The following is a 14,657-nucleotide window of genomic DNA, read 5'->3' as shown; positions in this document are numbered from 1 at the left end:
ATTAAGTTTACTTTGTTGTAACTTCACTTACTTATTCATAACCTTTTTTAAATTATGGGGTAAGAGATTTCTGAAGACTTGCATCATACCTTGCTAGACTAGACCAATCTTCATCACTTATCACTTCACGAACATAAAAATTAGTTTAAGTTCATAATAAAATCTCTTATCTGTCACATTCTGTGGAAATAACGTTATTGAGTTGATTATTGTTGCTTCTTTAATCTTCGAAAACAACACGAACGAATCTTTTCATTTCATTTTGTTGCTGGAGATCTATGCATATTAAAAAGAATGTTGAGCTCAGAATTATAATATGAGCTGAAAAAACGAACAACAAACACTCAAGATAAAAATTGTACATTAACGTCGAACACGAAACAAACAGATAAGGTCTTTGGATAAAAAAGGCACGTTGAATAGAATAGCAAAAGGCAACGGGCAACGCCTCAAATCTATTAAGAGCCGTTTTGTACAGGATACGTCAACTGGTCAACTTGTGTCCGCGGATTATGGCTTAATCAGATAAGTCAATATTGGGGCTCAGCGCTCAGGCGAACGAGTTCCCACGTGTTTCAGACAGAAACAACCTGACCAGCAAAATACAATCACTGATAATGGAAGAAGTATGTGGAGAGGCATTCTAAATCCGCATATACGTATGCTGGCCATACTTGAGACACAGCACTAACATGAACGGGCTAATCAAATCACTTCTCAACCCACACTATCCAACTTTCCAAATACATGAGATAACTGAACAATCGAGATAAGTTTCTCAATTATTATTTATCGTAATTATCGAACAAAGAAATCACGCTTAAGTAGCACACACATGTCTGGTTATTATCAGAATGAGAAATAATAAACAAAGATAGAACTACAAGCGGCCAATCCTCGTTTCCATTATCAGGTTTCCGATTTGAACAGCAGATAAAATAAATTTCCTTCAATAGGCGGTACTATCATATAATAGTAATATTGTATTCTCTTGAGATTGTGAGTTTTGATAGATGCTTTGTCCATCTACACGAATCTTCCCTTTGCCATTTCGTAATATAGTATGCATTTAGTGGGAAGCTTCAATATATTAGAATGAATATATATATTCCATCAAGTCTTCAAGTTGAGATGAATGAAATAATATCAGGAATTCACGCCATTAGAATGGATATGTTTTATTCAATCCTGTGGTTCTAGGAGCTCAAAACCCTACATTCAAGAGCAAAAAGAGAGGAATCTACTTTTCAAATTTGAATTAACATAATAAGATATGATAACTATTATACCCTTGACATTGACTACATGTTAAAAAGGGCTATCCACTTGTTATTTGCTGAAAATTAAAGAAATTACATCACCAGGAGAGTATTATAATTATGTGCAACGTAGTCGATAAAATTGGGCTTATTAAAGTCAAAATAAGCGCCCCAAGGAATTTTTGTGATAAGAGTCAATCCGAGCCGACCAGCCCTAATCCAACCTGTCACTTCGGTTATATAGGAAAACAGCCGGCTTCTACCTTCACTTCTTTTTTGGTGGCTAATGATGATAATTGGGTAGGGATGTGGTGGCGAGGTGAAGGGTGGGGGTGGGGGCGGTTCGGATCGAACGGTACGAATTTGTGAGTAACAGACGCACTGCCGTATATGGATTAAAAATGGACTGTCCAGCGTTTCGCTCCAGGACCACAGAGTGAGAGAGAGAAAGCTGCTGGAGAAGTGAAGAAGAGAGCTGGCCAATGACCTGGCGCACCCATCTCTATCTTCTCCAGAAAACGCGTCTCCAATTACATCTCATTTTCAAATAGAAACACTAACTGAAGCCGCGCCTCAAATTCTCATATCATATAATGAAAGTTTACCAAAAACAACCAATCAAATAATTGATTTTTGTCTGGAAGTATAATTTACTCAAAATCTAGAAAATACAATTTATAGTGATATCTTTCACAGATTGGTATCAATAAATTTAATCTACCATTCCATTGGGATATAAACAATCTCATGCTATCGAATAATGTTTCAAATAGATTTATATATATATAGATTTAAGAGAGTTGGTTTTCGCAAACAAACAAGAATCATAAGCATTGTTCAATCATATCAACGACGAAAAAATTAATTTCAATTCAACGTCCTCATAGGATATTTTTCATTACATTTTACAGCTCCAGGAAGGAACAGAGTGACGAATAAGTTCCAGGAAGGAACATGGAACAGAGTGACGAATAATTCCTATCATTTTACTAATATGTAGTCAAGTTTGACCTATACCTGTACGATTAAATGATTTTTTTCATCGTTACAGAGACGATGTTGAAATTTGAATTAAGGTACTCAAAATTCAATCTTTCTTGTTTCAAGGAAGGAATCAGAATATTAAGGAAGTATGTTATTTCATGGAAATACTCGATACTACACTATAGAATGAATGGATAAGCTTGTGAAGTGATTCAGAGTAGACGGGACGAGAATCAGTGCAAAGCGAACTCGCCTAAAGATGAACACTTCTAAAAACGGTAGAGAAGCAAGTTGTGATTTATGGTCTGTTGAGCTGGCTGGTAGTTGAGAGCAATATATAGAAGCAAATCGGCAGCTAACGTTGAAAACGTGTTCTCATCTACTTGTAAGTTTTCTGTAGTTGAGTTGAACAAGCCTCAAGCTAGGTTCAATTGGCCGAAGCAGTCAAGTATCTTTCTAGCCATCACTCGATGTTTCTCTCCAACCAACTGACAATCATTGACTACAAATATGTATCTAGTGTACAAATCACTGTTAAACATACACTTTTAATTATTATTATTAGATGATGATTATTATTACGACCTAATCACCATATATACAATACTTGTATAGTTCTCATATAAACTTGGTATAGATCATACTTCCAAATCATGATTTCATGATGACTTCTAGTTAACAATCATTAATTTCTTAATGTGTTGCCCTATTTTGAGTTTAAAATTCAACCATTTTTGGTGAGAATAATAATAACTCTAAACAATGAGTGTACAATTCACAGAATGTTTGAAATATTGGGGGATGAGAAAATCTGGAAATGCAATCTCGAAAGTTTGCAGCTACTTGTGAAAATGTGTGAGTTTTCTTCAGGTTTATGAATTTTCATAACTCGAGAATCAATTTTCCATTAACGCGTATGATTTTCATTGGCGAAGATACCCTCTCGGGTTTTCCTCCCAACCCAATTAAATTTCGTTTCAATACATGAACCAAATACTTGATCGTAGCTGGGATATGTTGCATCAAGATTTGTATCAATTGAGATACTGTCAAATAAAAGTCAACACTAATAATAAAGATTGGCCTTGGAAGATAATGAGGGACCTTGGAGCCCGCATAAAATTCAAACATTTGGTGTGGGTTGGTTGGCATTTTGGGTGATGAACGTTCAGTCTTCCTTGAGAGATCTGAAAGATGGCATGGAGTATAAATTTTAAAGAAAGGTAAAAAAAAACGGATTTCCATAACTCAAAATGTCGCTTGTACAGAAATGACCAAAATCTACCATGTGTGTGTGTAATGTAGCGCCACCATAATCAAATTAGTAGGACAAGGCTGTTGTTCCAAAATGTGAAAAATCGTTATCAAATATATTATAACTGTTTTCAAAGAATTCATATCATGATTGTCTTTGCTGATGATTTTTAATATTACGATGGAGATATAATATATATATATATATAATATATATATATATAATATATATATATATATATATATATATATATATATATATATATAAAAGCCTATGGTGTCGCAGTGATTAGGGCAACAAAAGTCAAGAGTAAAATAAACAATACCGCAATGGCTTTCAACAGTTGAAATCTAGTTTTCTAATGTATTTGTAGCTTCGACATGAAGGAATTAGGTTGGCTGTGTCTTCTATGTTGAAACCAGAGCGCAATTCAGAATCAAATTAATTAACAAACGGAGAACGTGAAAACAAATAAACTGAACAACTGGGTCAATGAGAATATGTTTTCGTCAAAGGATGTAACGAAAAGGATACCCGTATATGGAATTTTAATTGTTCATGTTTGTCTAAATATACAATGAAACAGAAAGTTCTAAACTAGTTTCAACATTTTTGGAAACTCTTAATCATTTTCAAGTAGTTTTTGAACACCTGCAAGAAAAATAAACAAAGCAAGAAGTTTGGTAGGCCCAATTAATTTGAACCAATCAATCATAGAAGGTTAAAGGAAACGTTCACTTTCAAATTGTTGAAGAAATATTTTTAATTAGCTTTTTCTATCAATGAATCTTAAATTCATTGATTCTATAAGAATTATAACTTTCAGATTAGAAGATCTATTGCTGAAAAAATCTATAGAAGCCTTCATGAGTGGATCTAACTGAATTCTCCCAAGAATCAAGTGAAAAATTTCCAGTATAGTAATAATTAATAAGGACTAGAAACCTCGTCTACTCTTTCATGATATAATGTTTTTGTGTGATGTGTGTTCATTGATAGGATGTGGAGAATTCGATATTCATCTATCACTAGCTAGAAAAAATATATCTATTAGATTGGACAGAGTATTAAATAATTATAATTTGATACCGGCTGTCACACAAACCTTTCACAGGAAGAGCCGTAACAAGACGAAAGTCTGTAAAGTACACTTCTTGTAGTGTCTCATAACATTCACATGTAAGCTATGCTCTCTCTCACACCCATGGTCATTCATGGTCACTTGATATCATCATGAGAGCCATATTATGTTCACAAGTGAAATCTTTTTCTTTTGAAATCTTATACCGACATGAAGCTAATTTTGGGGTTGCATACGGTTACTTCTCAAATTTTATAGGGTAGACGGATGGGACTCAAGTGACCAGTGAAGGACACCTCACATCCAGCGAGAAAATGTAATGAAATGTCTAGATGGAATTACTATTAATCAAAATAATTCTTGGTGAGAAGCGAGAAAGCAAATAGTTCGCAAGGAGAAGGGAAATTGAGAGTGAAAAGGATCATTTAAATTGGTTAAATAGATAGAGTTCAGCACAAAATAAAATTTAACAAGTGATTAGAATGAATAAGGATTGGATTATGAAGCAGTGGAAAAATAATCTTTTCCTTGGCAGAATTTTAAGGCGAAAGTTTCTCATGAATAGAATACTAGAGACGATAATATATAAGAAATCTATATATCATATTTATTTCAGTGAAGAACGCTATCGATGATGAGTGGATACTCAAATTAGAGAATAATGAAAGAGACAGAAGAATGTTCAACCATAATAAACGTGTGGTGACCTTAGGGTATTGAAAGATAAGGAAGGAAAAATAAAACTAGTATCTAGTATGCATTATTTCAATTATGAATAAATGTAATAATAAATGAAATCTTCAACCTTCTTCACAGCATTATGATCATTTAGGAGAAATCGGATTAAGAATCAGTTCCAGGATCTAACAGATTACAAATAAACTTAGAGTAGGAACTTAGAAGCAATAAATGTTGCAGTTTCATATGCATACATGAAAAAAGAAGAGTATTACACGAAAAGAACAGGAGAATAAATACCGAAGTCGATAATAAAATTCTACAAAAACAAGGAGAAAAGTAGATTCGGAAATCTGTTGTAAGTAGGAGACTGAAGGAGCAGGGTGCTGCTACACAGTGCGTCACAAGAAAATGCCACAGTATATTGCAAATTGCAAACAATTTTTGAGGCACGACTCCACTACATACACGATAAACGTTTATGCTAATTAGGCTCGGAACGGTATTTCGTTACGTTGATTAGAGTACAGACATGGCATGGCAAGGAAGGGGAGTAAATACTGAATTTATAACTAGCGGCTTCTTTACATCGCTGAAACTTCCGCTAGCAATTTGTGTGTATAAATAAAATCCCCCCCCTCACACCTCACCACTACAAGAAACACTGTTCTTATGTATTAGTACATTTTGTACAGAGAGGTGTCATCATTTCTCAGCATTATTATTATATTGTAACGCCCCCTATAAACTGCCTACATCTGACCCTTTTAGCTTTTCTCCTATCCTACCCAGTTTCTCTTATCATTTTACAGTTCTTGAAAACTTCACCTCGACGAAGAAATCGCGTTTGACAAATGACGCAGAACCGTAGCCTTCTTGCTAAGAAGTCTGGGCCCGAAGATGGTATTAGATGCTTATGATGGTGAAATTTTAAAATAAAATGCCTTAGCACATGCGCTACATCTTCTGAAGCACCCAGCCTAGGAGCTATACAGCTTTTATGAGTTTCATCGAACGATGTATCCTGACGCTGATGATGGACGGTTTGGCCTACTCTACTCAACGGATGTAGCCGGCTCACCACTCACCACCCTTGTCCTCCTTCAACACTGATTGGCTGCACTGGTAGCCACCTATCAATAGAATAAATTACTGCACTGATGTGTATTCAGTGTAGCTGCATCTAATGGATGTAATCACTTGATATAAATCATTAGGACTTTAAACGCGATACGGGGTACACTAAAGTTCGAGAAGCTGCAGTACTAAAAACTTCTTATTTACACTAGTCACGGAAATCTCATCAATGTTTTCAAGATCGAGAGGTAGAAATTTACATGATCACCTCGGTTATAATATTCTAGCTACATATTCATCACGGAATTTCGTTGGTGTAATTGAACTAAAATATACCTTGAAAAACATCTACTGAATACGGTATATTAATGCTTTCACTCATGGCATATGAAAAATTCCAGACTGCTCCTATTTTTTCAACGATTGAGGCAGTTTATTGAAATGCGGATAAATGTTTTCACTTACATTGTTCTTATTTTCTGTTGTTCATAATTGAAAACTCCACGTAGGGCTGATTCATGACCTTCAATCAACGACCAACAACAATGCAATGAATGAGAGTCCTAAGAAAATGTATTTCTTCAGCTTCAAATACCAAAGAGTACGCACCGCAGCTTGTTAAAATTTCAAGGCAACATCTGCGCAATAAAGATTTTCTAAATTTAAAGAAAACAACTTTCAGTTATTATTTTTATTTGTGTTGTGTTCAGTGTTCTCAATTCTATGGAACAGAGCAGTCTGTCATCGACAATGTCTCTGACAGAAAAAAAAACAAAACAAAAAAGTTGGCTACTGAAGTAGATTAAAAAACGCCTGGAATTCGAGCAGTTCTAATTGGTTTTTGCATCAGTAAACTATGTGTCTGTTCATTACAGGAGTTCGTTGAGAGCGATTATTTGACTATGCGTCAACTTCAGGAGATAACGACGACGAAGACGATGATGATGATGATAATCTTTATGATTACAACGACGATGATGATAAAATGAAGGACATGAAGAAAACCAACTATAACACAGAAAAAGCGACGAAAATGGACTAGAGTAAACATGTTGCAGGAGCAGCATGTTGTATAGAGCTGATTGGAACGTTGTAATTGCATCGCGAATTGAGAATACGGACCATCAATCTGGAGGAGGAGGAAGGCGAAAAAAGCCAAAGCAGAAGAAGAAACATCAACACAGCTATTAAAATAGCTCCATTCTCCTGCAACAGCAAATGATCAGACATTTCGATTCGAATAAAATTGTTGTGATGCGAGAGAATTTTGAAAAATTCGAAAAAACATGGTTGTTGTCCATCATTTATGAGCTCGCCTCAACCAGTGGACGTGAGCACAATGTCAATTCTGGCCAGCAGGTATTCGCCATTTTGTTTTACGACAAAACTTTGTACTGAGAGTCAATATGCTCTACCTCTTTCATCTTCGTTTCTCATTGGTAAAATGTTCATTGAATTGTGGTTGATTTTCTTTTTTTCAACGCTTCAAATGAATAAATAATTTATTCAAGCCAAATACATAATAAACAAAAAATAATCAATATAAATATTTCAATAAAGCTTGGAAAAATAAATTGAAGTCACACCTCATTCAAAGCTGTGCGGGGTCGAATGGAGTAGATATTATCGAACATATATTTCAAAATTTCCGCCAACAATATCATTTAAAGAAATTGAACTACTAAAAATAATTATTCAAAAATATTTTTCAAATAAGAATGTTGACATCAATCATAGAAGACTTGGATATAACATTTTACATAAATGTATAAATCTGGTTGAAAAAGAGTACTTTTGACGAGATCAGCTTATTGGCAAACAGATAGCAAACAAGTACTGTTCTTTGTTTCTGCTGTTTGAAGGAGTAAGGAGGCTGCTTGTCATACGCCAAGGACGAATGAGTCTATTCAATGGGAGTCTAACGTCCTTGGATAGATGAGTCAGCATTTTCTATGCCTCCATTGTATTGTGTCATTGTTCAAAGACTTGTTATTTATTCTAAATTAATAAAAACTATTATCAACCCTTGAATTTGGAAATTATCAGATCAAATTAATGTTTCCATCATGAATAAAATTATTGACGGAAATTCAGAAGGAATCGGTTTTGTTAGTATATTTTGTAAAGGTTGATTACTTTCACATTCACCGAGGAGCAAACACTCATTCTGCCAAGAATCCACTGACAAGCTAGATTCTAAATTTGTCGAGAAACACTTTTAACTCCCAACGTAGTAGATACTCCACCCACAACCTGCAAATACTCTACCAACAGTAAACTTATCTCCTACAATAGATTTTACGGCTCAATCAATTTCTCCATACAGCCACTTGAAGAACGAGAAAAACCAGTATTTTAGACACATAAATTGCGGGCGGCTCATTGTTAATTTAATTCTGACAGCTGCTCTTTCTCAGACACATCAGCTTCATCAGCGCATTCTTGGTAATCGTGACTGCAAAATAATCAAGCTTTCTATAGGAATTTTTCGAATAACCAACTGCATACACTTTGGTACCGTTAGGTTAGGTCAACTTACAAAAGTCATTAATTTCTGTTCGATAATTAAAAGCTTTAACACTTGCTGAATTGTAATGGAACTAGATTACAGGAAAGATCTACCTTTCTTCTCTCCCAAGTTTTACGTTCTTATTAATTTTATGATTACATGCTCTTCTTTCGCTCTTCTTTCCTCATCTTCTTATTTCGTTTAATCTCCTCTTTAAAGTTCTACCTGATTTGTATTCTCTCTGTTCGAAAATTGAAAGCTTTTACACTTACTGAATTGTAATGGAACCAGATTACAGGGTAGATCCACCTTTCTTCTCTTCCAAGTTTCACGTTTTTATCTTCAATGATTATTTAAACTTATTATTACATGCTCTTCTTTCGCTCCTCTTCTCTTATCTCCTTATTTCGTTAATCTTCTTTCTAATACAGTTCTACTTAATTTGCATTTTGTCATCTTCTTTACTTTTCAATATTCCACACTATCCTCCCTGTAAATCATTCTTCATTCTTCCTCCTTCATTCAAATTTTCTTTTAGCTCAATAACCTGCACCAAGGATATCATTAAATTCATCATCCATTATAAATGAGATAGCCTGAAGCAATGTTTTAGGGCAATTCATTGGCTAGTCTGGCACTCTGTTACTATTTCTCTCTTACTCTCTGTCTCTTTCTTTCTCTCTACTCTCATTCATTCTCTCATTCTGTCGCTCTCATTTTCTGTTTCTCTCACTCTCTCGCTCTCTCTCTCTCTTTCCATCTATCTATTCTCACTTACTCTCTCTCTCTCTGTCTCTCTCATTTTCTGTTTCTCTCACTCTCTCTCTCTCTCTCTCTCTCTATTCATATCTATCTACTCTCACTCACCCTCTGTCTCTCTCATTGTCTGCTTCTCTCACTCCTGAAGTTGCTCTCCGTCTCTCTCTCGATCATTTATTCAAGCACTGAACAATATCTAGCTTCCTTCCATAGATACTGAGACACACACTCAATCTACAGTAATTCACTCACTCTCTTACTTTTCATTCTCTCTCACTCTCACCCCCGCCTTCAGTCACAGTTTAAATAGGCTGGCGATTGGAGGCGGCACCACCATATAATTGGGGGGCGTGCAGCTAAATGTCGTTGGCCGGTGACACTTCCGGTACTTGTCTAAACGACACTTGTGCGCATGTCCAGGCACTTGAGAGCACGACGCAACATTTCCTTCCGCTTGTTACAGTCTCTTCTACTCACTCTACACAGCCACAGTGCAACTAAGTTGCAACAACTCAAGTTTCTTACGTGTTTCATGAGCCATACATTCGTGCATTATCTGTCCCTGGATTATAGCGTCGCAACTCCGGTCGAGTTCCACTCATAGACTCATTTCCCTGCGTCTAATTTGTGTATTCTGATCAGAATGTTCACGAAATTATGAGCCGACATTATTTTCAGTCGCGTTGTATGAAATTTCAATTTTATTCGTGATGTATATGAAATTTCAATTCCATTTAAAAATGTTCTGATCGTGAGCGAGACTTGGGATTGAGAAAAAACAATTCGAAGTTTTCACCAGTAACCAAGTACTTCAAACAAAGTTTTCTCAAAATTGAATCGTAGAATCTTCGTTAACTCCTCTGTAGACGTCAGAGTCCAGTTGAGATGTTGGGTTTGTGGAAACACTTTTGATGTTTCTTACAAATCAGCCCACACTGTTTAAAAAAACGAACCAGTGTATTTTCGAAGGAAGAGAAAACAAAAGGTGTAGGTGTTGAGGAATAAAGAGCAGGTTGTTAGCTTTCAATCGAGTTATAGCCTATTTCATCAATTTTCAAATAAAGTAGAGAAGTTAAAGGTAGACCAGCATAAAATTTTCTATTAAAACCGTCTAATTAGCATCAAATGATGAATGGGTACTGGGCGCCCTCTTATGTTGTATAGAGTTTTCGAGTCATCTAGTTATTTATTCAGATTTACTGAAAATAACAAGCTGGAAACGGATGCTGTGTCTATAATAAACCGACAAACCATAAAATTAAACGAGAATATAATCTATTATGCATTCGTTTCTCGATTTATAACGAGACAGTTAGGAGCAGATCAAAAGAGATAAAGTGCGCGTATCCGCTGGACACAGATTTGTCTTAAGACCACCCCACTCACTCAGATGCAGTGCTGTCCCACAAAAAGCACACGTTACGAAATTCACTTCAATTAATCCTCATTATCCCAATTCAATTCGTCTGTCGCTTGAAACCTGAAATTGATTTATTCATGCAATTGATGTAGAAATTCATTCCTATTTTTTATTGAATGTTAGTGCTACCGGAGGCAACAGTGTTGACGAGAAGCTTACTTTCAAATTTGTTATTTAAATCTTAGATTTAAGATTTATTTCTAATGAGAATATGAGAGCTATCTTCTTCACTCATATTAAAAATCTGTTTTCGAGATTCGACCCGGTTGAATTGTTAAGTTATTTGAACACAAATAATCACAATCTAATTAAAGATTATACATACATTATTGGAACAGAACTGATAACATTTATAATTTTCCATAACATTTATCACTCTCATAAGGAAAATTCAATTAGTTCAAGGATAAATAATGCTAGGCCACCTGAATTTATAAGCCAGAACTCGTTTATTAAATGTTGATGTAATTCTGCTTTTGAAATTGTGATTTATAGTCTACCATGAGAATTGTAATATGGAAGCATAGAATTGCTGATAATATTCTAAGAGATCAAATCATAAGCATGCGAACGTGATGAAGTATGAAGTAGACAAGTGATGCATGCAAATGATGTCTAATTGTTTCTCCTACCTTAACAGTTTGTGTTTTCAAAGGCTTATCCGGGTCTGGAGTGTATTCCATGGTAATTCCGTAGAACTGGCCTTTGTTGATGTACGTGACTCTGTCATCCTCTCTTCTCTGATTGGTCGAGATCGGTGTCTCAAGGAAGTATCGGAAGCCATGTTGAGAATAACTGTAATTAACAAGGAAAACCAATATAAGTCATCGTTGCTAGGCTACTTGGCTACTGAAGTTTATGACAACTATCCAAATGAGGACTGAACAATGCATCTTCTATTGGTAGCTTCTCAAATGGTAAATGTGAGTAAAATTCTCATTAATACAGATTGCATCATTTCTTGAAAATATAAAAAGATGCACGTTTCTCCAAATCAATAACTCACAAGTCAATATTCAATTAACACTGCAATATTAATAATTGAGATATCAATAATCGACTGATGCTTCATTATTCTGAATACCTATTTCGTGGAAATTTTCAATCACGAAACATTTAAAATTAAAATGAGGAATAGTTTTCCGCTTCTTTATATATTCTCAAGAAGATGATGATGAAGATACCAATAATAAATAGATGCTTCATATTCTGAATACTTATTTCGTGAAAATATCCAATCAAGAAACACTTAGAATTAAAATGAGGAATAGCTTCGCTCCTTCATATTATATTACAAGAGCTGTAGAGCTCAGTATGCCAAGTTTTGTATACGGACCTTCCCAATAATTCATGATAAACTCCATAGTCTACTAATAATGAATAACGATTTCTCATAACATTTCAGTTTTATAACCGGGATTAAACATTCTGGTCAACGATAAAACGTGCATTTCATCATGTAGCATCACTATGAATTAGCAAGATTCATATAAGCACTATGTCAATAATTGAGTGGAAAGCTTTTTTATAAGAATCTGGAAACTATTTCCTAGTTATAAATTATCTCCTGCTAGAAATATACATAGAATCGTATATTTCAATAATGTTTTATGCTCCCTTTTCCCTACAAGGCAACATTGTAAGTTTAGTTGGCGTTTATACTGGTGACTGAATAAATTCAAGCAACTTTGTAGCATACAACAATAAATGCAAGAAAGCTTTCCACTGCTTATGCATATTCCAATATCCAATACATCCTGTCATTGAAAAATGACAAGTAGAATGAGTCCAGCCGACCAAGATGGCGATGCCTCAGGAGATTGTAAGAGGGAATAAGAGGATTAACCAATATTATTTGCGAGAGAGAAGAAGAGATTGAGAACTCAGTAAACGTCACAGGCTTTATAAGAACGCGTAGGTTTTCAAAGTTTAGACTAAATTAGCGACAAGTAGAAAGTAGTCGGCTAAACGACGTTCGCTATCTTTAGGTGAGCTGCAGTATGCTCTAGGGGGCCTTTTAATAGGGGGAGGGGAAGACCTACTTAAAGGGGATGCAAATGGTGGAAGATGAGGAGGAGGATAAGGAGGAGGAGGATGAGGAGGAGGAGGAGGTGTTGTCAGTAGTGGTCAGCTCTGGCTCTGACACTAGGCGGATGTGACCCCGGGAAGTGGACCACGCGGAGTAACAAGACCAGATAGAAAACGAGGGGAGCTTAGCTCCAATAACATTGTCTTCGGGCGACTGCACTCATGCATTGCTGTGACAGAGTAATAAGACCCACAATAGATGCCATTGTCAAACTCCATTTTCACCCACAACCAAATATCCTGCCCACATACTTAAGGTGGGCTGCAAAAATAATAAATTTTGGAAAATAATTTATTATTTTTTCTCGTTCATTACAGGCTTTTTATAACTCCTGACACTGATTTGAAGTTTCTCGGAAGCCACACTAACAGAAACATGATATTTATGACCTATTCAATTTATGTATGGTTTTGGGTGGAAAATTTCTAGTCTAGAGTAATCAATTTCAAGTCGTATTTTACATTCTAACAAATCTTATCTCTCAAATGAGGAGTTTCGAATTCTATTCCGATTTGAATTTTTTCATGGAATAATTCCTTTATGGCACTTCTTTATTTGAAATGTTTCTCAGTTGGACGAAATTAAATTGACAGAGGATCGAGGATCTTGCTATAGCGAAGATATAGCTAAAATGAGTTGAAATTCATTTGTGAATTTTTTATAATTATTTCTCCTATAAGATTTTAATTCAAATGGAGTAATAATGGTTAGTAATACCATAAAAACTATACAAATTGGGAAAATCAAAGTTTGGAATATGAATAGTATCAGATCACAATACAAAGAGAACGATCTATGGAAAAGAAGAGAGGAAGGAAGTCTTAAAAGTGAGGAATCAATAACGTTGTCTCCTACAAAACTAACAAGAAAAGGAGATTTCGAAAAAAAATAATGATAGATTTATACTCATTAGAGGATTTATATAATGTAGAATAAGAAGCAGAAGGGAGAGAGAAGAACGATTGTAAGATGAGGAGGAAGGAAAGAAGACCTATAAGGGGAAAAGGATTGTATCTGAGATCCAATTAACGCACCAGGTTCGAAGTAACCTTCAGCCGGTAACAGGGAATATCACTTATAGGCCCTCTCCTCACCCTCTCCTCACCTGTGGCTTTATTACCAAAAAAGTATCGACCGTACTTCCTTCTTTGGAGTCCCTTCGTATCTTCTTTCTCTTTCTCCTCTTCCCAGATAAGCTGCGATCCATGTGTGTTCTACCTTTATTATTGAAATGCCCACTATGCCCATCTTCATACGTTTTTTGTCTCACTCCTCAGATGAAAGCTTTATCTTATTAGTCTCTAATTTGCTTTTAGTTTTATTTATGAGTTTGGATATTTTTCCAGAGATCACAGAATACGATGCCTAATTACGTGAGAAGAAACTCAGAAGGAAGTGTATGAATGGTTTTACTGTTCCAAGATAACAAGAGAGAGGTTTATGAAATATTTTATATGGAGCCAAATAATATTAATGAACGTGATCCCGCTTCGAAATCCTCTTGGAATGCCTTATATCCACTATATATTCTGATTGTATAGCTTTA

The 14,657-nt window shown here is 35.3% G+C and overlaps 1 protein-coding gene across 14 annotated transcripts in view; it reads right to left on the bottom strand.

Annotated features, from left to right (window-relative positions):
• Positions 1 to 14,657, bottom strand: part of LOC111057893 (protein grainyhead) — a 222,536-nt gene that overhangs the window by 44,648 nt on the left and 163,231 nt on the right. For all 14 annotated transcript variants that reach the window (XM_039420401.1, XM_039420409.1, XM_039420403.1 and 11 more), the window contains one exon: positions 11,655 to 11,817. In XM_039420401.1, coding sequence (XP_039276335.1) covers positions 11,655 to 11,817 — 163 coding nt within the window. The remainder of the gene's footprint in view (positions 1 to 11,654; positions 11,818 to 14,657) is intronic.

Source organism: Nilaparvata lugens, chromosome 2, assembly GCF_014356525.2.
Source record: "Nilaparvata lugens isolate BPH chromosome 2, ASM1435652v1, whole genome shotgun sequence".
In the NCBI taxonomy this organism is placed as follows: domain Eukaryota; kingdom Metazoa; phylum Arthropoda; class Insecta; order Hemiptera; family Delphacidae; genus Nilaparvata; species Nilaparvata lugens.
This window is presented reverse-complemented; position numbering and strand designations above follow the sequence as displayed.